Source organism: Rattus rattus, chromosome 13 (assembly GCF_011064425.1).
Source record: "Rattus rattus isolate New Zealand chromosome 13, Rrattus_CSIRO_v1, whole genome shotgun sequence".
In the NCBI taxonomy this organism is placed as follows: domain Eukaryota; kingdom Metazoa; phylum Chordata; class Mammalia; order Rodentia; family Muridae; genus Rattus; species Rattus rattus.
The window spans coordinates 41343391-41366894 of NC_046166.1; the positions used below are offsets into that span (position 1 = coordinate 41343391).

At 45.7% G+C, this 23504-nt stretch overlaps 2 protein-coding genes across 2 annotated transcripts in view; one reads left to right on the top strand and one right to left on the bottom strand.

Annotated features, from left to right (window-relative positions):
- Positions 1-875, top strand: part of Primpol (primase and DNA directed polymerase) — a 34336-nt gene extending 33461 nt beyond the window's left edge. The window contains exon 14 of the mRNA XM_032919155.1: positions 1-875. Coding sequence (XP_032775046.1) covers positions 1-234 — 234 coding nt within the window. The 3' untranslated portion in view covers positions 235-875.
- Positions 589-23212, bottom strand: Cenpu (centromere protein U). The gene is made up of 13 exons (XM_032918551.1): positions 23172-23212; positions 21585-21633; positions 19614-19725; positions 18657-18759; positions 16302-16362; positions 15298-15525; positions 9190-9259; positions 8202-8310; positions 5743-5821; positions 5072-5119; positions 4609-4670; positions 2765-2921; positions 589-902 (listed from the first exon to the last, which is right to left on the bottom strand). Exons 1-13 carry the CDS (start codon positions 23210-23212, stop codon positions 789-791), a joined length of 1233 nt encoding a protein of 410 aa, XP_032774442.1. The 3' UTR covers positions 589-788.
- Between the last annotated feature and the right edge of the window lie 292 nt (positions 23213-23504).

Consider the following 23504-nt stretch of genomic DNA (forward strand, 5'->3'; position numbering starts at 1 on the left):
GAAGAAGATTTCACTTCTGGAGAAACAGATGAAGACAGCAACTCACTAACCAAGAATTTTCAAAACCCACCACCCTGCAACTTGTCTGCCGCTGACTGGGATGACGGAGATGATGCCTGTTTCTTAGAAGCGACAGAAGATGCTGAATTTGCTGACGCTGCAGATAAGAGTGTTCTTGGTTCAGTGGACGATATTCCTGATGAGCTAATTATAGAAGCTTTACAGAGCAGCTGACTGTGGATAGAACATACATCATGAGGCTACAATTTGCCTGAAGGCTGAGATTCAATAACATGAATGTTAAATTAGAGCTGGGCCTATCGCCCTATGTTAGAATACGTACCTACGCCCTGCATTTAGTCTCCTATATTTAACATCACACAAAAACCAAATTATATTACCTTATTGTTCACCTGTTTATAGCAACTATATATTACTTGGTTAGCCTAAACCAGACTTAGTACCTTTGACAGGACAGTAGATGCTTCTAATTAACCAAAGTGATTCTGTGCTAGCATTTGCACTGCTGTCATTCTAGAGTTTATTGTAGGTTAAAACTCTTGTGCCTGGTGATGACTAACGTGTCAAGAGACTGAAATTTATTAACACAATACTCAAAAATATGGCTATGCCTTCTGAGTTATTAGACAACTGGAGAGGTGCAGTTTGGTTTGAATGACAAACTGTAGTACATCCTGGTGAGCAGGCCTCACTCACTGCCAGCACAGAAGCCTGGCTGTCAGGAGCTTGGTTTCAGGAGAAGAAATGGTAGCAGGAGACTCAGTTCCTCAGTCCTGCTTAAGGAGCTTCCCCAGATGATAATTGATGGTTTTCAGGTGTTTTTCAGCTCCCAGAATGCTTCTTGCTTTAAATAACAGAGCGGGAAGGCTAGATGAATCATACTGTTGGTGAAAGAAAAGCTATTTAGACTCACAAATAGGAAAGCTTTAATATTCTTTAGTTCATAACCCTAACGACCAAGGCCGACCTTGATCGTCTTCCACTAGCTTCCTTTTGTTTCACTGGCATCATTATTGGAAACAGGTTTTAGCCCATCTCATCTCCTCAGAATATAATTGTTAATACAATGTCATAAGGAACCGCTCAACAAAGCGCTCACAGATCTCTGTACCCCAGGCAAGACCAATTGTCCCAAAGAACTATGGCATCTACATGACTTAAATAGCAAGTCATGCATTCCTCCAACTTGGATAGGCAAGTGTGTTGGTGGCATGCTGTGTTAACTTGATCTCATCTATTTTAAACAGAAATTTCTAAAGCAAGTTTCCTTTTACTTCAAGACCTAACGGAATGAGAACAACTGGCCTGTTGAAGTCTATAACAAAGTAATCTCAAAGATCTCAAAGGTATCATTTAGGAAGTTACCCATTGGGTCAGCCATGCCTTAAAGCTTGCCAATCCAAAGGTCTATGGGAAAAATTAAAACACAAAACCAACCTAAATTGGAACACAGAACCCAACTTATGACTTAGAAATAATTAACAAAACCAAACTTCCTGTTGCAAACTATCTGAAGAAAATTAAATGCTTTACCACACTTTTGACAGCTTCCTGATAAATGTGCTTCCAAGGTATTTTCCTCAGTGATGAGAACTGAGCAGAAAAGCTGTCTGACGGTGGATGTTTTCTGCCACACACGTGCCATGTTTTCAGAGAAGTCAGCCCAACACCTGTGGGACAGCCTACTCGAAAGAAACCCTAAGCACTACTCTCTGAGAGAAGTGAGACAACTTCACTTGGAGCTGCGGATTTGGCCTCATTTAGGAAGAGGGTGACATATCCAGGTGTCACAGGAGAAGTAGGGTAGGCGCTACAACAGCAGCAGTGCTCCAGGACTGGGGGCACACACCCTGGCTGGTGAGGGCAGTGCGTTCCAAAGCAGCTCCGACAGCTTGGTCTTTGGCCTGGGGTAGACCAGGGAGCACATTTGCCTAGCATGTGCAAGGAGGAACTAGGCAAGGAGGAACAAGATCTTGGCTTACCCCAGGATCAATGCTACTGTTAACTTTCACAGATTTAATAATCGAATCCCTAAAATAGACTTGAGGTACATTTTAAACATTTATATTTTAGTAGCTCTAATATATGAACAGATCTTGAGTTCTGAAAACTCAGATCATCCCATATCTTAAAATTGAATTTAGAGGCGAGGTTGAAAAACCTGATCATGAGATACACGAAGACATGGTATATAATTATATATTACATTCTACACACAATTCTATTAGTATAATTCTACACACAATTCTATTAGTACAATTCTATACACAATTCTATTAGTATTTTTCTAGTCCTATTAGTTTTATAAATTTATAATTTTTTAGCTAACATTTTTATTATGGCCACAGAAAAGTTTCAGAGGCAACTTCAAAGTGTTAAAATAATAAACTACATTTCCCAACTGTCACTCCTGCCATTTCAGTGAAACAGCTTCTAAAGCATGAACACGGGCTAGACAGAGGTGGTTGGTCTTTCTAACACGTCTGAGTGAGCTGAGTATGGATGGAAACTGTAATCAAGCAGAGTGTGCTTGTTCAAAAGAGTGTTGTGCACAGTACACAGTGCTCAGGGGAACTCAGGAGAACAGATTCCTCTCTTCACTAAGTAGCTAGAAGGTGCCTTACAGTGCTGTGCTCTCACGGACTTTCGATAATGCTGCTGCTTGTTACCTTTCTTCAAAACTACTGATGTTCTACAAGCAAATGCCTGTGTCACCTTCTGATGCACAGTGCACAGAACTCACCTTTTCCTTTTCCTTTGGTTCTTCCTCTCGAACACTGGAATAATCTTGATACAGCTGTTTTAAATTAGATAAGAAATGCTTGGAATTCTTAAGTGCTGACTTTCTCTTCTTAAGGTCGTCATGTTTTGTTTGTAGTTGTTTCAGTTGTGGTTCTAATCTAGATTAAAACAAATTTATTTTTTAAAATCTCAAAAACAAATTGTACCTCTTCCAGAGGTCCTGAGTTCAAATTCCAGCAACCATATGGTGGCTCACAACCATCTGTAATGAGATCTGATGCCCTCCTCTGGTGTGTCTGAGGACAGTTACAGTGTACTTATATAATAAATAAAAAAATCTTAAAAAAACCAAATTGTACAAAATATAAACTAATAGGAATATATATTGTTTATGGACTGGAAATACTAAGATGCCCATATTATAAAGAACAAAAACCCAAACCAAACATAACGAAAACATTTCTCCCACACAAATGACATATAATATGGTTCAGCAGGCTACAGTGTATGAGCATGAACTTCCTGGGTGAGAAAAGAAAAGAGCAGAAATGAGGTAGGTGGTCTGGCTTGCGTGTCAAATTATGAACGTGTAAACAATTCTAGGTGTCCGTTCATCTCAACTATGCTACACAATGAGCAGTGACAGCCATGAGAACATGCCTCACAGGTGCGAACATTTACCAAGTTATTCAAGTCCTGGCAACTACTGGATTCAATATAAATTTGGCTAACGTTTTCTGGACATAGGCAGCAGTAGACAGCTTGATGGCTTAACGAGGAAGTCATGCAGGAAGTTCCTCGTTTAAATCTCCATTGGCTTGGGCCAATGAATACAATTTCTAGTGTCAACCCACAGACTAAATTTGTAAATAATGGATAAACAACTAACCTGTCTTTCTCAAAATCCTGTGGAAGTCACTTTAAAACCTAGTACTTAGCCAGCCCAGGTCGTGCCCACCTTTATTCCCAGGACTTGGGAAGCAGAGGCTGGTGTATCTACAAGAGTTCCAGGCCAGCCTGGTCTACAAATGAAGTTCCAGATCAGCCAGAGCTATACAGAGAAACTGTCTTAAAAAACAAAACAAAGACCTAGTACTTAATTACAGTATTTCAAGTGTTTGCTGACAAATCTTCATTCTGCTCAAGCTTCCTGCTATCACACCCCATGTGGTCCTAGAAATGAAACCCACTGCCTTCCTTGTTCATGCCAGGCAGCTGCTCTCCCGCTGAGCCACATCCTCGGCCTGTCCACACACTTTCAAAGCATCTTCAGAGTAGAGAGCACAGCAAATCCTACTACATTCAAGCCTCTGACTCATGCTCCATACTTCAGAAGGCCAACGCGTACAGTGAGGCTACCACGCTCTGTGTGCACTAGTCCCAGGGCATAGGGACTGTCCCCAACCCTAGACCTCAGAATATGGACTGCTGTGTATTTCAACAGTCACTGAAGAGCCACTGACTTACATAGCAAGACTATAAAGTCAAATAAGCAAGCAAGCAACATGAACAGACTCTGCCCAAGACCAGCGACAGCCCTGCCTAGGCTTACTCAGTGATCACACAACACCCTCTAAGGAACAGGTACAAATGCACAGGAGGGGCTGAGGCCCTGATAGTCAGAAACTCTCCTAAGTCTGCAGTCAGTGGTAGAGCCTGACTCAAGCTCCAGGCAGTGTAATCCTGTGGTCTACTCACTGAGGCTGCAGGCAGGCGGTCTACTCACTGAGGCTGCAGTCGGCTGCCTGAGGCCAGACCAGGTGCTAACGGTCCTTACAGCACTTGCCTAGGTGACAAACTCTCGCCCTTTAGGTGAGTCCTCAGCGGAGCAGGGTATTATCTTACCGAATCAGTTCATCCTGGACGTCAATTAAACGCTGTCTTTTCTTTTCCATGTTGGAGATTATCTGAGCAATGCAATAACACACTTAGGTTAACACTGGAGACGTCTCAGCACTTAGCTCACATGACTAGGCCCTGAGAGCAGAGAGACAGGCAGAAGTGCAGCTTAGTGGGCGTCTCTGAAAACTCTGGGCCCTCTGAGCCCCTCTTGCCTCCTGGTCTGTTTAGCAGTTTCCTTCACTACAGGCCCAGAAGTAACCTTTTCTCTCCACAAGCTGTCTCAGGGGCTAACTTAGAACAACAAAAAGCTAACATAGATCCCCATTCCTCATGTCCATTAATGTTACAAAAGCAACTGAAAACCTGACCAAACCCGCCAAAAACTGCAGCTCACAAAACTAAAAGCAAGTGTCTCCTTGCTCCCCTGGTTCCTAACCCATGACTCACTAAGAGACTTAGTGATTACCTTGGTGTTCTTCCTTTTCAGGGCTTTTAGCATCTGGACTTCTTTAAGCTACAACGACAACAAAATAAAGTATATCTAATTTTCCAAAATTAACAGTTTAAAGTTCCACATAGTAAGGTGCTGGGAAGATACCAGTTGGTAAACTGCCTGTCACAAAAGCAAGAGGACCCAAGTTTGGATCCCCAGCTGGCATTTGGCTTTTGCAAGGTGCTGTTGGAGACGAGCAGGTCCTTGCAGCTCACTGACTGGCCAAACTAGAGAAGCCACTGATCTTCAAGTTCAGTGAGACCTCGTCTCAAGCAGTAAGGGGTAGAGCAATTGATGAAGATACTCAGCGTGGGCCTCTGGCTTCCACATACATGCACATGCATGATCCATCATCCACACACCCACAGTAGGCAATAAAGAGTAGTTCTCACATGTTTCTTGTCATAGAGCCAGCAAATGCAAGCTTTTCTACAACCACAGGATAATGTCCAAACCTCAGTTTAAAAAATTTTAGAGTGGCCAGGCGTATTGGTATTTGCCTTTAATCCCAGCACTTAGGAAGCAGAGGCAGGCAGATCTCTGTGAGTTTGAGACCACCCTGGTCTACAGAGTGAGTTCCAGGACAGCCAGGGATACACACAAAGACCCTGTCTCAAACAAACAAACAGTGATAACAAACTTACCATTCTGATGAGTTCTCCTTTAATTTTAAAATAAAATTTGCTGATGGCTTGATTACAACTTTCAGATTCAACTCTTTGCCTGTAAATTGTTAAAAAAAAAAGACAGAAATGACCAGCATGTACAGAGATACTCAGCCACACTAATGAGGGAAACATGAAAACTACAGAGCAAGCCTATATCCACATCCACACATGTGTGCACTAAATATGCACAAGGTGGAGAGGCTGCAGTGTGGTGGGGGAGGGGTAATGTATGAACCCATGTCTGGGCTTTCACAGAGGCCTGGGGAGACAACCAGAGTCCCGCTCCCTCACTCTCCATCTGAATCCTTTGAGACTGGGTTTCCCATGAAACCAGGACTTAGGCTGGAGGCCTCCCAGCTGTCCTCCTGTCTGCTCTGCACAGCACTGAGTTACAGCTGTGCAGAGCCAAGCCTACCTTCTCATGTGGACTCAGATCCACACGTGGGCTCTTATGCTTGCACAGCAAACCCCCTTACCTACTGAGCCACTTTCCCAGTTACTGAGGGGAGAACTAGAAAATGGTGTCAAGTTCTCAGAAAAACATGAGAGGTGGCTAAAAAAAATTAAAATGAATGTCATGTAGTTGAGCAATTCAACTTCTGGCTGTATACACAGAAAGAACGGACAGGAGGGACCAAAGGACATAGATACTTATAAAAGTATCTGCTGTGGAGGGGAGAAAGTGGTCGACTGTTTTAATGGCTACAGATCTTCAGTTCTGCAAGCTGAGAAAGTTCTAGAGGTATGCTGCCGAAAGCTAGCCATTCTGCAGCTTAAAAATGGTCCTTGGTACGTTCTGTTACATGTTTTCACAATAAAAAAACCTACTTGTTCTGTTAAGTGTTTTCACAATAAAAAAACTTACTGTGTACTTGACAACTATCAGGATGGCTAAAAGAGTACTCTTCCAGGGGTGACTGAGCAATCATCTGCTCCTGGGTGGGCAGACAGCACAGGACCAACATCTTCAGAGTGTATGCACCAGAGAACGAAGGGCAGAGGACAAAGTCTAGGATGGGGAAGGTCTGCAGACATGATGGGATACTTGGTTTTGTCAAAACTCAATCTAGACTCTCCAGGGAGGAGTCTCACGGGAGAGTCTAGATCACAATGTCCTGGGCTGCACTATTCCCCAGGTGGGGCCCTGGACTGGACAAAGCCAGCAGAATTAGCAAGTTTGTCCGCATTCATTCGGTCTGCGTGGTCTGTGGATGTGACCACCTGCTTCAAGTGCCTGGGCCTTGATTGCCTCAGTGGTGGACCACAAGCTGGAACTGACCTAAAATCAATCTCCTTTCCTCCTGAGCTGCTCCTTGGGATATCTTACCACAGCAACAGAAAGGTAGCCAGACAGTGAGGCAGAGACGCTTCAGGCGTCCACTGGCATTCTATAGCAACGATGAGAATTTCACCCAGCTCCCTTACAGCTACCCTTAAACCCCTCAATAAGCTGCTAGGTCCAAGGCATGGATGCCAGTAGTGGGGCCCCATACTGTAGTTCACGGCAGGAAGGGGCATCCTTCATTGGACGTAAGGTGCCTTCCTAAAATTTTCACAGCACCCTTTCTTTCCCTTCAGGGGACAAGAGTTGGGCAAACACCCACAGCAGCATGAGAGGAACTCATCTGATCTTGGGGCAGAATTGAGGAGAATCATTGGTCTAGATGCAGAGTGACTTGGAGAAGATGAGACGTTTCCATTGTCCCGTGCCTCTGCTCCCCACAATCCCTCCAGCACTGCGGCCCCTGCGTAAGCCACTCCGCCTGCATTCTGCGGACTCCACTTCCCCGTGGAGGCTCCCAGTCTCTGACTCCCTGACTACCATCCCAGTGGATCCTGTTCTCAGACAAGCCAGATGCACTCACAGCTGTGCGTGACTAGTCCACGTCTCTAAGACCCACTTTGCCAGCTGCGTTTTAAAAATATATCTGTTTAATATCCTAAATTTTATGAATCACTCTTTCGGGATTTGTGCTGGTGGAAGATAGGTCAAGCCTTTGTGCTGCTTCTTCAACTTTCCCCACCCGAGACTAGACCAGACAACTGGAGGTGTGTGTGTGCCTAGCACAAGAGAAGCCCTGACGTGGTGGCTGCTCTCTGACGTGAGTGACGCAGGCTGTGCAGCTGCAGGGTCTTCCCTATCGTTGCTCGCATGGGAGCTGGCAGGGACTGGAGTGGGCCATACTTGCCACATACTGCCTGACTGAGAAAAGCCACAGCACAGGAGAAACCCACCTCTAGAATAAAGCCAATGAGGAACATCGAGAACAGATGAGCCAACATCTTGAAGTAGCATCATAATAAATGTATGGAGAGGGACTCTAATGAAAATGTACAATCATCTGAAGTGTGACAGCGCTGGAAACTGGGACGGACACAGCGCCACTCCGAGCACAGCTGACCAGGCCCACCGATGCCACCATCAAAGGACTTACTTATAGTCCAGGAAGGTTTTCTCAAATGCAGACAAAACAACATCCAACTCCATGACGTCACTCTGTCTCTTTCCTTCCAGACACAAAATATGCATGCTTTCAGAAGCATCTGGAATATCAAGCACATCTCAGTTATACACTCGATATCTGTAAACTGACTCAAAGGTAGTCCTACCGGCGTGTAAAGCCAGCTAGAGCCATAGTCATTTCTTCCTGCCTACTCACCGTGGCTTGCTTTCTGGGACAGGGTCCACATGCCATGTGCTGCAGTGGGGCCTCTTCTCAGCAATATTAAACATTATTACACTATTTCTGTTTCAGTACCATTTTAAACTGTATAGCACACAGTAAGGGTTTATAATGACTTGGGAAGTTGGGAGATGTTTATTTTATGACTTGACATCTTGACTATCCCTCCAAGAAAAATAAAAACACGTTGATAAAATTGTCCATAAAAATGTTCACAGGGTAGGGGGCAGTTCATAAAGACGCTGGAGATGTAGCTCAGTGCACCTTCCCAGGATGGGCAACACAGGAGCTCAACCCCTAGCACGGCAAGGGGAAGGAAAAGGAAAGGGAAGAGAAAGCCAAAGGGGGTGGGGTGGGTCGTCCAGGCCAGAACCTGAACTCAGTCCCCACAGCACAGAGAGTAGTGAGCACAGACTGCAGCACGGAAGCCCGTCTTTAAATAACTCATTTTTTAATGTTCACCATAAAATGATAAAAATGATATTCTAAAGTCATAATTCCTTAGTCAAGTGGCGTTTTTGGCCAGAGTGGTGGTGTGTGCACTTAGTCCCAGCACTCTGAGGTGAAGGCGGATGGATGTCTGTGAGTTCAAGGCCAGATGGTCTACACATCGAGTTCCAAGTCACCCCCTCCCCCCAAAGAAAACCTGTTTGCTATTTCTACAACTAAGACAACTTAAAAATAGCCATCTTCCTGAGATGTCCTGTACAAGTGACAAGTGACAAAGTGCCATCTGTACCTGAGTGTGTGGATCCACGCCTTGGTCTCTTCCTCCTGCCAGGAGATGGCCTGACTTTCTTCTGAGTTTTCTACCAAAAACAAACAATATAGCCTTTTAACTTAGGAAAAATTCTCTTCCTTGAAATGTAAGGATTAGGATGATGTCATCAAGCCATGACTTTAGCTGTGGTGCTTACTTAGGACTTACAGAAGATTAGTCAGCAATCTCAGGCCAGGCAGGTCCTGGTGCACGAAGCAACAACAGCCAGCACACTGGGGTGGTGAAGTCTATGCCTATGGGGCTGCCTAGGAGAGGACACCAATGCAACTCTGAGAGACTCCCTGGCTGGCTGGAGGCCTGATTGAGATCCAATTCCTAATGAAGCCTAAAACCAACCCCTGACAGAATCCACCAAGACCACGGGGTTGTGCTAAGAATTCCAAGATGGCTGGTAGGCAGAATTCCCTCACTGTTGGCTAAGTGGTGCCTGTAAACAGGGCAGAATCTGCTCCCTGGGCTGTAATGTGTGAGAAAGAACACGTCTGTAACCTGGAGCGTCTGGCAGGCTTTGTTGGCACCATAGTTAACGAACCCCGTGATTAGTACCTGCAGGGATGGAGAGCAACCCCAGCCTCCACAGAGAGACAAAACAGACACCTTAGTTTTAAAGCCTCAATGAATTGAGTTCTATCAGCATTTGAAAACTCCAGGCCTCACGTGACATGTCACGCCTGGATAGCTTGTGATTCCAGCTCTGAGCAGAGAAGCCAGCTAAACTGAAGCTGGACTCTCGGCCTACAGAAAGGGTGATGCTAAGTGTATATGGTTAAGTAACCAACTTTGTGGTAATTAGTCATAAAGCAGTTATAAACAGATAGACAAGTTGAGTCCCACTAAATCAGATACTGGCAAAGTGTCTTAGGCATTCTACACTCACCCTAGCAGAGGGCAAAAGCAAACCTGGGACATCAAAACACCGGGCCAAAAGGCAGGCTGTCTGCTGGGGCAGCAGTTGACATTACTCACACAAAGATGGGACACAGAGCTCAACACCTCACAACACCATGGACTAGAATGTAAAGTTCTAGACTAAAACTGACACATGAGAAAGTGTGGGACACAAGAAAATATGGCCGAGAAGCAAGACAAAAACAGACCAAAGAGAAATTGACCCAAAGAAGATCCAGACAATGGCTGGATCCAAACAAAGGCTGAAGCAGCTGTCACCATGTCTAGGAAGGGAAGGGAAGGGACAGTCTTAATGGAGATCCTCCCTGTGGAACTGAATGACTAAATGAAGATACAGTCCACACAGCCCTCCTGCAGCAAGGGCTGGGGTGAAGCCATTCTCTGTCGGTTCCAGCTGCTGCTGGCTGTGACTGGTGTCATAGCTGTTTCATCCATCTTGACATCACCCACTGTGTCTAATCTCTCTCACAAGAATACCTATGGTGACATTTGTGGCTACCCATATAATTTGTATGTTGGCATATCTTTGGCTACCCATATGAGGAGAGTGGATGACCTTTGGGGTGTAATTAAACCAGTCCACGTGGGCTTAAATCTCAAGTATAAATGGCAACCAATGTTGAGGGCTTGAATGTGGCTTAATTTGTATAGAGTGAAGCTCTGAGTTCCACCCACAGCACCACATAAACTTAGCACAGTGATACACGTCTGTCATGCCAATGCAGTGGTCCAAATGAGAATGGCCCCTAAGTTATATATTTGAATGTTTGCTTCTCAGTGGACTGTTCAGGAAGGATCAGAAAGTGCGGCCCTGTTGGAGAGAGCCTCGTTGGGGAGGGTGTGGCCTTGGAGTGGGTGACACTGGGGCTTTTCTATTGCTGTGAAGAGACACTAAGACCCTGGAAACTTATAAAAGAAAGCATTTAACTGAAGACTTGCTCCCAGTTTCAGAAAGTAACACAGCCATTTGGCAGGGACCATGGCAGCAAACTAGCCGGCAGGTATGGATGGTGTTGGAGCAGTAGCTGAGAACTGACATTTGATTCAAAAGTATGTGACAGAGAGACAGACTGGATCTGGTGTAAGCCCACCTCCAGTGGCAACCTCCCCCAAGGCCATACCTCCTCCAACAAGGCCACACCTCCTAACCCTTCCTAAACAGTCCACCAACTGGGAACCAAATATTCAAATATATGAGTCTATGCGGGCCATTCTCTTAGAAAGCTCCATATCGGCCCTCGGTAGATAGACGCAGAAGATCTTAAATTTGAGGTCATCTCAAACTTACACAGCAAGTCTAAGAACAGCCTCAGCTACGTGAGACCCTGACTCAAAGACAAAGCAGAGCGGCTGCAGACATGGCTTAGTTGGCAGCATGTATGTAGCGTGCACAAAGCCTGGGTTCATTCCCCATCACACATATAGGCAAAGTGGCAAAGGCCTATGACCCCAGCACTCACTCTCAGAAGTGAAGGCACAAAGATCAGACCTTCAGGGTAATCCTTGGCTAAAAAGAGAGCTCGGTGCTACCCTGCGCTATCTGAGACCATTTTCAAATAAGTACACAACTCCCGAAACACAAACAACAACACATTGAACAACACTCAGTGAGATTTAAAACAGCAATAAAAATCATATCCAGTACATAGGGACTATCAGACGTGTTAGACAGCATTAGTCTTGGCATCCAAAGTACAGCATTTTATGAAACATTTTATAAAATATGTACAATAAAAGTTCAAGAAGAGGGCCTGGAGAGATGGCTTGGTGATGAAGTGTACTGGTTGACCTTCCAGAGGACCCAGGTTCAATTCCCAGCACTGGATGATGGCTCACAACTGTCTGAAACCCCAGTTCCAAAAGACCTCACAACCTGCCCTGGCCTCTGTGGGTCCAGGCATGCACATGGTGTATAGACACACATGCAGGCAAAACACCCAGACAAATGAAAACGTTGACCAAGAGTGAGGACTGGACAGAAGTTTGTATTTGCACAATGACTACAGTTTCCATGACGTGGAGGGGTGAGAAGCTCACCAGGCTGTACTCAAGCTAAATCCAGCATGATCCACCAAAGCAATGTCCCGCAGCTCACCTATGAGCTAAGAGGAAGGGAAAACCCGATGCCAGCGGGGACAAGGAGCACCAGAAGTACCTGGGCCATGAGAAACCTTCAGCAGGACGGAGGGAAGTCAGGGGTGGGGGTGGGGCTGGGGTTGCAGTGACATCCTTCAAGAGCTGGCGAGGGTGAGGGGTGGGTTGTCAACTCAAAATTCTGTACTTACATAAGTATCCTTGGAAGGCAGTGGTGAATTAGATACCTGACTGCAGGAAAGAAAGTGGGGTGCTCTGTAGGCTGAGAGGAAGGAATCAGGCAGGAAGTGGACAAAAGAAGTGGAAAGGAAACATGGGAAAACAAAACACAATGGGATCTTTTTCCGGTTTCAAGGAAAATGGCAACCCAGTAAGGTCAGAACACAGGTACAATAAGAGATATCAAGGTCACAGAAGACAGGGATGGGAAAACGGAGGTTGACACTGTTACTTAGTTACATGCCCCTGAGGAGAAGTAGCTTGCAGGTAGAAAGTAGGAGGGGACAGACAGACAGACAGATATATATATATAGATGTGTATGTATATGTATATATGTATATATATTCCCATCACAAATCTAAAAAGACTTTGCTCAGTGAAAGATGTATCATCTTAATCCAGGGCAATCACAACAAATAAACCACAGCAACTACGTCACAGAAAGAGAACTAAATACCCTAAATATTCAGTTACTTTAGAATTACCAACAGAGGAACGAACACCCCCCCCTACACACACACACACACACACACACCTCTCTCCACCAGGGAGGTAAGACAGTCTACTTGAGCCTAAATACACTTAGAAGTATACACACAACAGAGGCACCTTGTGATGTCTCTATTAGACAACACAAGAACAAAACCCAGAAGGAAGGGAGGATAATAAATAACAAGACTGCATCTCATCACATCAACACTGACAGAAAAGTAATTTAACCAAAAGATGCAATTATGAGGCTGAGACTGTCAGAGTGGACAAGGAAATGGTGTCTATGAGATGGGACCCAGGGTAGAGCAAAGATGTTGTTTAATGTTAAAAGCACCAAGTTTCATTTAGGAAGAAGAAGTTTTTGAGATCCAAACTGTTACTAATGGAGGACCAAGTAGTCAGATGCCAGAGCATAGGGAGGGCGCCTCATTCAGACTACCACACCACAAGAAAGGGAAGCTAAAGTAATGGATATATTAGCTTGACATTATCATTCTACATAGCCCACCCCATGGAGACACCCGATGATGATCTGCTGATCTGTAATGGTAACAGTATTTAAAAATCTCCAGGAAACAGACAGCTTAAATTCTCAAGGAGGAGGCATGGCGCTCAAGCCTGCAGCCCTGGCTACTCAGGAGGCCAAGCAGCACAAGGTCACTAAAGCCACAAATTCAGGAGCAGCCCGAGTACCACGATAAGACCTGATCTCAAAAACGCCAAATCAGAACAAAAAAATTCAAAAACTAAATAAAATCTGTAAAGTTGTGATGCTAAAGAAAAAGAGAAAAAGAAAAAAAGCCATCCAATCTCCTTCACATAACTGATAGGCCAAAGAGCCCACCACCCCGTTCAGCACAGCACCAGCAAAACAAACACCTGAACTGTGCTGCTGGTCACGTCACGTGGAAACACTACAGCCAACAGCAGCTTCAAGCACACAGCGAGCACTTCCTGTGAAAGACCCTGAGGGAGAACAACAGACAACCTGTGTTAAGAAGAGAAACACAGGTTTATAGGAGAGAGCTGACAGGAAATTACCCTTCAGATGATGAGCATTCAGAAGAGCAGGTCTCAGTGACAGACCACCATGATCAGTCCTGAGAGGGACAGACACCACAGCATGGGCAACATGAAGGGGAGATGCAGGGAACAAGGCCTCTGACCCCACAGCCTCATCCCCAGAAGCTGCCTTAGGAGGGAGGGAGAGAGGGAGGGAGGGAGGGAGCGCCATGGTATAGGACAGGACAGGGGTCATGAAGCTTAGAGCATCAGATCTTTCAGGTTCTGAAAAGGGGTTTCTGGTTCTTACAGGTTTTCAGGGGGATGAGCAGACTTCATTTTATGACCTGGTCTGGCCACTGTGTTCAAGGAGCATGGAGGTGGTCCAAGGACCAGACTTACCTCAGCTGCCAAGGGAGGGGTACAAGGACACAGCCGTGCTTCCTCACCAACTCTGTCCCAGAGCTCTCTCTGCTAGCGCTCTCACAGGGACCATGGCCTGACTTCTCAGGAAAGAGGCAGGCAGCCAGAGGGTCTGTCTATAACCTACGTGTCTGCTCATGCAGCAGATGCTAATAAATGTAAGAAAATACTGTTCTGTCTATGTATACAGAAGGAACCCTGGGAGACTGGACAAGAAAAAGCCCCATAAGTCTTCCGTCTGTTTCATGGTTAGGAGGGAAGAAAGGTGAGGCGGAAGGAACAAGGACTTTGCTGTACTGAAAATGTTTTCAAAGACAAGAATGAATTACTGATCTAAAATATTCAACCAAGTGAATTAATGAAACAATATATAAGAACATGAACCAAGATATATACTTCAATTACCTTGAAAACAAATATGACCCATAGTATTTTTTCTAAGGAAAGACACACACACACACACACACACCCTAAGAATTAGTGAAAAAAGAGGCTAAGTACTTGAAAAAGAGCAATGGGGGTGGGTATATAGGAAGATTTAGAGGGAAGAAAGGGAGAAATGGAGTGATTATAATAAAAGAAATAATTTTAAAAAGAAACTCATCAATGCACCAAGATTGTAATTTTCACCAACAGACACAATGGGCATCCATGAATGGTTAATTAGAAGGATTCTGCAGGATTCTTAGTGACCAGCAGAGGATGAGGAGAGTGCAGGGAAGAACTGTGGAGCGCGCCCAGGACAGACGCTCTTCTGTATGGGACGGTAGGTAACGTATCTTCCTTTCTAGCCTCCCAGGTTTTTCTAACAGAAACACTGCTTTCTGTGACAAAGGCTCTAAACTTATTTTTAAAATAAGAACTCTTTTTTCCTTGCTAATCTTTTTGGTAAACTTCTCTCCGAGGCAGAGGCAAACACCGCTCACCAGCTGACTCTGTGCTGCTGGAGTCTCCTCCACAGCAGAGGGCTGAGGGACGCTCGTCTTCCGAGGAGTGACCTGCTCTGCTGGCCTCTCAGACGGTGACGACGAGGACGCTGCTGCAGGAGCAGCCGGGGGCTTGCGTGCCCTTGGTCGTTCTATAGACACCGATCTCCTTCCGTTGTCTTCAGAGCTGTCCGACTCATCGCTGATGGGCTCCAGCTTTCTCCTTGGCTATGAAGGGAACAGCATGCCAGTTTAGAAAACGCTGACCCCATCATTCTAACATCAGGGGACTCAGTAGTTCCCATTTCTCCTTTGTAAACATCACTGAACATGACATGTAGAAGACAGCGTGACCAAGACGCCTCCTAACTCTGCCTTTGTAAACCACAAACTGAACGCATTATCAGACACTACAGAAACTGACTAGGGAAAGAGAGATCTGAGAATTCCTTCTTTTTTTTTTTTTTTTAAAGTTTTTATTTATTCATTTTATATATGATGAATACACTGTCACTGTCTTCAGACACACCAGAAGAGGGCATCAGATCTCGTTACAGATGGTTGTGAGCCACCATGTGGTTGCTGGGATTTGAACTCAGGAGTCAGTGCTCTTAACCACTGAGCCATCTCTCCAGCCCTGAGAATTCCTTCTTAACACTTCAGATAGAAAACTATTTTTTCTGGGCCGGTCTGATATGCTGCAGGGAAAGGCACCTGCCACCAAGACAGATGGTCTGAGTCAATACTAAGACCTGTAGGCTGGAGTGGAGAATGGCTCCCATAGGCTCCTTCACCACCACACAGTTCCATATATGTGTCCACAAACGTGAACATACACACATACACAAAATAAGTGAGCATAACCTACTTTTAAAACTTCCTCTACTTCTCAGGTATTTCTGTATTAACACATGCTGCTACAGGACATTTTTCTCTGTCTGCATCTACCCAGTGAAATACTAAGTACCTTACCATGAGGACAGAAGACGGGACGCTCCCCATACCTTTTTTGCACTGAGCTTTATCGAATCATTTCCACTTGCTTCATTTTCAGAAGGGTTCAAGCTGTGCCAAACAACAAGCCATCAGTATCTCACTCAGAACGTTTGCTACACACCGCCTCTGCATGAAAACAAGCTGAAGGGTCTTCTACCTCATGGGCGGGTCCGTCACCTTTGATTGACAGCCCCTTTCCCCAGGGGTGCACCTATCTGTTTTTCCTAGGTTCCAGAGTGCTCAAGTCTGAGAACTGGGCTTCATCCACAGCACTGCCCCCACCGCTGTGGGGCATCCCTGGGCCCACCGTTGGGAGAATACAGGAGACCCTGTGCTAACTTAGAGCCTTGGGTAGGTAGACACAGGCAGACTGGAGAGTGGAAGACTTAAGAACAAGCAAAGCTAGATGCTTCGGATCCAGCAGAGATGGCCTCAGATGCAGGCTGTCTTAGTCAGGGTTTCTAATCCTACACAAACATCATAACCAAGAAGCAAGTTGGGGAGGAAAGGGTTTACCCAGCTTACTCTTCCACACTGCTGTTCATTACCAAAGGAAGTCAGGACTGGAACTCACACAGGTCAGGAAGCAGGAGCTGATGCAGAGGCCATGGAGGGATGTTACTTACTGGCTTGCTTCCCCTGGCTTGCTCAGCTTGCTGTCTTATAGAACCCAGGACCACCAGCCCAGGGACGGCACCACCCACAATGGGCTGGTCCTCCCCCATTGATCACTAATTGAGAAAATGCCTTACAGCTGGGTCTCATGGAGGCATTTCCTCAAGGGAGGCTCCTGTTTCTGTGATAACTCCAGCTTGTGTCAAGTTGACACACAAAACCAGCCAGTACACAGGGCTTCTCCATGACAGACCAGCTAAAGGAAGCTGGGGAGGGACAGAGGAAGGAAGGAAGGGAAAGAGGGAGTGCGCAAGAATAAGACAGTTGAACACCCCGGGGCAAAGGTGCCAACTGTCACTGAGACCTAGTGTCCTGGGACATGCTAAGCTCTCCCCACCTCTCCCTCAGCCCCGACTTTCTTCTGTACTTCTATGCAAACCCTGCCTTACTTTGCTAAGGCCTTCCTTTGGTGCCATTAACCCCATCAATCGCTGACCATGAAGCAGCCCCAGAGCAGCCCAGATGAGGCTCTTCTCCAGCATCGCCCGACCTGCTGGTGAGCATCTCGACTACGCCTCACGCCCATTCACTTCCCTTCGTCCCTGAGACACCTGCCCGCCCTCCCTGCCCTAATCATGCAAACATGTTGCCACTGGTCTCTCAAGTGGCCCTCTCCCTCCTACCCATGGAAAAAGCTGGCTGTAATCCCAGTGCCGAATGGGGTGGAGAGAGGAAGCTCCCAGGGACTCTGGTCAGCCAATCTGGCTGAATTTATGAGGCCCAGGTTCAGTTAGAGACTGTGTCTCACAAAATTAAGGTAGAAAGGGATAGAGGACACCCAGGGCCATCCTCTGTCCTCTACCCTCACCCCATCCAAACACCCCTGCACCCCCCCACACACAGAGAGCTTAATGTAAGAAACTTACACTCTCACATATATAATTTACTACATCAGATAAAATTAAAGGCCCATTTGTTTGTTTTGTAATAATTACCAAACAAACAAAAATATTGATAAATAACCTAGGAATAAACCCAAGAAAGATTTAAAATCTACATAATTTCATACCTTAGGATATCACTAAAGGACATGGCGCCTTTGCGCCCATGAACAGATACTGGCTCATCACCACTAGCCCCTCTAGATTCAATTAAAGAACTGCAGAGCTGAACAGATGGCTCAGTGGTTAAGAGCACTGACTGCTCTTCCAGAGGTCCTGAGTTCAATTCCCAACACCCACATGGTGGCTCGACCATCTCTAATGGGATCCGATGCTGTCTTCTAGTGTGTCTGAAGACAGCTATAGTGTATTCATACATAAAATAAATAAATCTTGAAAAAAAAAAACTGTAACCCAACTAAAGAGGCAGCATGCTGATAACGAGGTGCCAATCATAATTATGATAAGTAATAACAATTAAAGAAAACTACGTTGCTGTGTAGCAGTTAGACCTTTTGAGGACAATCATAACAGTTTGACTCAAAAGATCCTGAGATGACTTTAGTTTTCTTACTGTCTATAAAAAAACTTAAGGGCTGGAGATGGCTCAGTGGTTACAAGCCCTTGCTCTTCCTGAAGACCAGAGTTCCGTTCCAAGCTCTCAGGTGACTTGGCACCACCTGTAACTCAGGGGATCCGCCACCTCCGGGTTCCTCAGGTACCTGTACTCACTTGCGCACACCCACACACAACCCTCTCAAAGAAGCGAACAAACAGAACCCCCAGCTGCTTGAGATGCAGCCCTACTTCCTGCTCTCCTTTCCTCTGTGGGTGGCTGGGGAGGTGGAGGACACACAGTGCCTGTAGAGCTCATCATCTGTGTAGATAGCAGTGCTGTGCAGAGGGGGGTCTGCAAAGACAAGAACAGTGTATTTAAAACTGCTGTCTGGGTCCTAGGTTATACTCCCTGACAGCAGGATACAAGGCAATCTTTGTTTAAATGGCCGAAAAAGCCAAAGTCAGTTACATAGGCTACTTCCAAATATTTTTTATCTTATACCTCGGTAATAGAAAACCTTACTGGCAATAAAAGCCATGTTTTCAGGGCTAGAGAGGTGGCTCAGGGGTTGAGAGCACTTGCTCTTGCCAAGGACCTTGGCTTGATTCCCAGAATCCACATGGCAGCTTACAGTGTTCTGTAACTCCAATTCCAGGACATCCAATGCCCTCTCCTGGCCTCCATGGACACCATGCATACAATGCTACAGACATATCTGCAAGCAAAATCCTCATACCCTCAAAATAAATCTAAGCAACACTTTTTAAAGAAATGGTTTCAGATCATTTCTCTGTATCCTCATGTATATTAGAAATGTTTAGGAACACAAATGAACACTAATGGGACCTAACATGGCCTTTCCTCACTGCCATGATATCATACCTGGGTAGCCACTGCACTAGTTAGTAAAACCATCCAATGGAAAAAAGAGAGCATTTTCAACAAATGGTGCTGGTTCAACTGGAGGTCAGCATGTAGAAGAATGCAATCGATCCATTCTTACCACCCTGTACAAAGCTTAAGTCCAAGTGGGTCAAGGACCTCCACAGAAACTGGAAGTGAATTTATGATCCAGGGATCAAGGCAAGGGAGGTAGGGTGACTGGTGTCAGGAGGTTCTGGAATTAGATAGTGGAGATGACCACATGACTCTCGTGAACTAAGTGCGGTTGTTTCCAGTCATGGAAAGGGACTTAGAACACTGACCGAAGGTTTCGTAAGGTTCCTCTTCTTCCTCGAGTTCTCTCAGCATGCTTGAGACATCGGATGTATTAGGAAAGTCGAACACATCCTTGCGCTTGGACTTCTGACCAGCTTTCTAAAAGTTAATAAACACAATCACTGAAACAGCAACTGTTTTACTGTTTAAACTCACCTCCTAAGGACGGGCACTCTAGCTAGTCCTACAATCCGTGGAGACACCTGAACCCAGACTGCTCTGATGATCGGAGGCAGGGAGTGGGGAACCATTTCAATGGAGACCAGAGAGCAGACATCTTGGCTCTGTGGACCACTAGGCTTCTGTGCTGTTGCATACGGAAGCAGACATTGACAAGACAGGAAGGAATGACCGTGACTATGTTTCAACTGAACTTGACTGAGAGTTTCCTATCATTTTCACTGCTCATTCTAAGTCAGCGTTTGTTTTGTTTTGTTTTTGTTTTGTTGTTTTCATTTTTGAGACAGGGTCTCACTATGCATGCAGACTGGCCTTGAACTCAACTCCCGGAAGTCTTCCCAAGTGCTAGGATTATAAATAGGTAGGAGCCTTCACTTCCACCTATTCAAATCATTTTAGAATGCAAACAAAACAAACAAACAAAACCCCCAACATTCTTGGTTCACAAGGCTGCACAAAGACAGACGGCAGGCTACATTTGGCCCTCAGGGTATCGTTTACCCAATTCCTCGATATAGGAGAACCTGGGATTCCCCTCCCCAGAAAAAGGACACGTGCCCAAAAGCTCATAAGCAGTTTTAAATGCACGCCGGGGTACAGCCTCCTACCTACAGGCCAGAGACCAGGGCTCACAGTTCAATCTCATTCAGTACACAGATTAACCCTAAATCCTGACGAAAGACCAAGACAAGAAAATCTTCTATGGTGGCTCACGAACTACAAAAGGATATTATTACTAGCAGATAAGGAAAGTCTGGAAGACATGAAGGATATGCAATAGCTCTGGCAAACAAAACTCCGAGCCTCGGGGAAGTCATCGTTCCCAGAGAGCTAGCTCTACGGAGAGATGCCAAGGCACAGCAGAAGGTTTACTCTCAAGCCAAAGAGGCAGCCATCACCTCGAGTTGACTGCCTCCCAGGCGGAGGACCTGAAAGCCATGAAAAACCACTCTAGACAACAGCATGGAGAAAGCCCCCAGGGCACAGTGGATTCTAGCCACTCTGAGCAGTGGTGGGCAGGAGAAAGGAACAAGATCCCCCTGGGGACCCACCGCAATGCTAGCGCCAGTTCAGCAGAGCAGGGAACCTACCAGAGATGGAGTAAGCCAGGGGCAAATAAGAACCCCAAAAGCGCTCTGACGAGCTAACCCCAAACCCGAAAAGTAAGCGCCCTCATCACACTGACTTGAAATGAATGGATAATATTTTACCCATTACTAATTATTAGCATATTATTAGTTAATTATTAATACTGTAGCATGGAGAAATTGCTGATAAGTGAAAAAATGACATCTCAGGGCATTATAAAGCTTTACGTGATGTCAATTATCTGAATAAAAATAATGTTTAACTAGCTTCAGAAGAGAAGATGGCTCTAGAATGTTAACGAAGTTCCTTTTCTCCACCACGCTGGATAAAACGCTTTTTAAAGCTGCTATAAAAAACGTTTGTCAAGTGTGGAGGCAGAGGCTAAGGTGGTGATGGTGGCCCAGCACTCAGGAGACAGATACAGGTGGATTTCTGTGAGTTCAAGGCCTAGACCAGTCTACACAGTGAGTTCCAGGAGAGCCAAGGCTATAGAGAAACCTTGTCTAAAGAGAGAGAGAGAGAGAGAGAGAGAGAGAGAGAGAGAGAGAGAGAGAGAGAGAGAGGGGAAGGAGGAGGAGGAGGAGGAGGAGGAAGAAGGAAGGAAGGCAAGTTTAAGAAAAGTCTATAAAAATGAAAACTTTTTGCTTTCAATGGCTTAAGAAAAAAACACATTAACAAAGATTACTTACCTGTTTCCTGGAATTTGTGCTTCTCAATGTGTTCCTTGAACGTTTTGCACTATTAAAACACAGATGACAAAAATTTAAAAGGGAAACTAGGAGGCATTTTAAGTAAGTGGGAATAAACTGTGATCCTTCCCAGACAAGCCTTTCCAAATTATCTTCCTTAATGCTCACCCAGCAGAGTGGAAGCCATTACAATAAATCACTGGGGATAGGGGGTGGAGACACCTATCACTTTGTAAACCATCTCAGTTGTATTAGGTTACAATATAAAAGATTTATCAGCGCCACGCTCCCAGCATATAATACCCCAGTAACTCTGGATGGGCGGGGGGGACGACAAGATTTCTCATTTCTAACCAACTCCAGCTTTAATTGATTCTCAGACCCTTACAGCATTTGCTTTGTGATAACCAACAGACTGTGATTCTGGGTTCAGAAAGCTCATGTGACTTCAGGATGGGCCCTGGAGACAGAAGTAGGCGGGAAAACCTGGAGGCATAAACTGCTTAGCCTCAACTCTTTCCATCTGTATCTTGTGTGCACTCCAAAAACGAAGAAATTTCCTTCTGCCTTTGGGCTGGAGTCCTGGAGCAGCTTCCAAAGGAAGGAAATCTCTATGGTAACCATTTATATAATCTCGCTGTATGCACCCGTGTGTTTTAGGAGTGATGGATGGACAGATTTCATAAATTTCAAACTTCAAGATGTTGAAACAAACAAACAAAACCTTGGTTTAGCAGATCTAGTTTTAAGCTCCTTTCCCTTGCCCAGCGGTGGTGGCTCACGCCTTTAATCTCAGCACTTGGGAGGCAGAGGCAGGTGATCTCTGAGTTTATGGCCAGCCTAGTACAGTGTGAGCTCCAGGACAACCAGGGCTACACGGAGAAATTTTGTCTCAAATAACCAAAAATTAAAAGCACAAACCAGCATCCCCTGATAAGCTCCTTTGCCCTCTCGCTACATTTCTTTTTTAATCTTCCTCCCCACTGCTCCCTGAGTGTGGATCCCCCACCAACTCTGTCCTGTGGTTAGCTACAAGCACCATCTTCCACAAGTAATCTTCCTACACAAGACCCGCTACGCAGGGGAGACCTTTCTATCCAGATCTCTACCAGGCTTTGGACACCAGACACGCCCAGAAGATCCTTCGCCAGGAGCTGGTCCAACTAATCTTTCGAAGCGACTTAGTCACCTCTTTTCAGCGCACTTCTCTTTATAATAAAAAGATTCACGCCGCACCCTGAATATCCTTTTAGGAATTAGGCAAGGCCAGTCCAAGCTCTAAAGAAACGGCTGCTTGGTCCCTCACTAGAGATTTGGTTTGGCATCAGAGGCCATGTTTTCTATTATGAAAACAGCTGGGTCTTGAAAATAAAAAGCAATGACGACAGGCCGGAGATGATTACTATTTAATATTTGTCACATGAAGCGACGCTGGTGTCTGAGTTCCTCTACCACACTGCTTGACTCATGGAACTGTATCTCCTCCCCACGGTTCTAGGACCCGGGGCTGGGGGGAATCGAGGCAGGGTCAGCAATCTCTGAACAGGTCAAGCCTATCCTGGAGGATTTCAGGGCGGCAGCACTTACCTGGGGTCCCCTGAGTATCTCAAACTTCTCCGAGCCGCCATCCTACCATTCCCAAAACCCGGGATACCAAAACTCGCGCCTAGCCTGCCTTGCTCTGAACAGCCAATCAGAGCCTAGTCCTCTCTATGCTCCGCCTCTTCCGGGGCTGTCCCAGAGAGCCTTCTGGGCGAGAGCAGAATAAAACCTAGGCCTGGATAACACCCTGAAGCGGAGCGGAGTCCAAAGCAACCGGCTTAGCTGCCCCGGCTGTCCCTCCTGCCCGATCTCCTGGTCACAGTTCCGGAAATTTAGAACTCCTCGGCCTCAAGCGCGGGGAATGACCCCGAGCCGGAG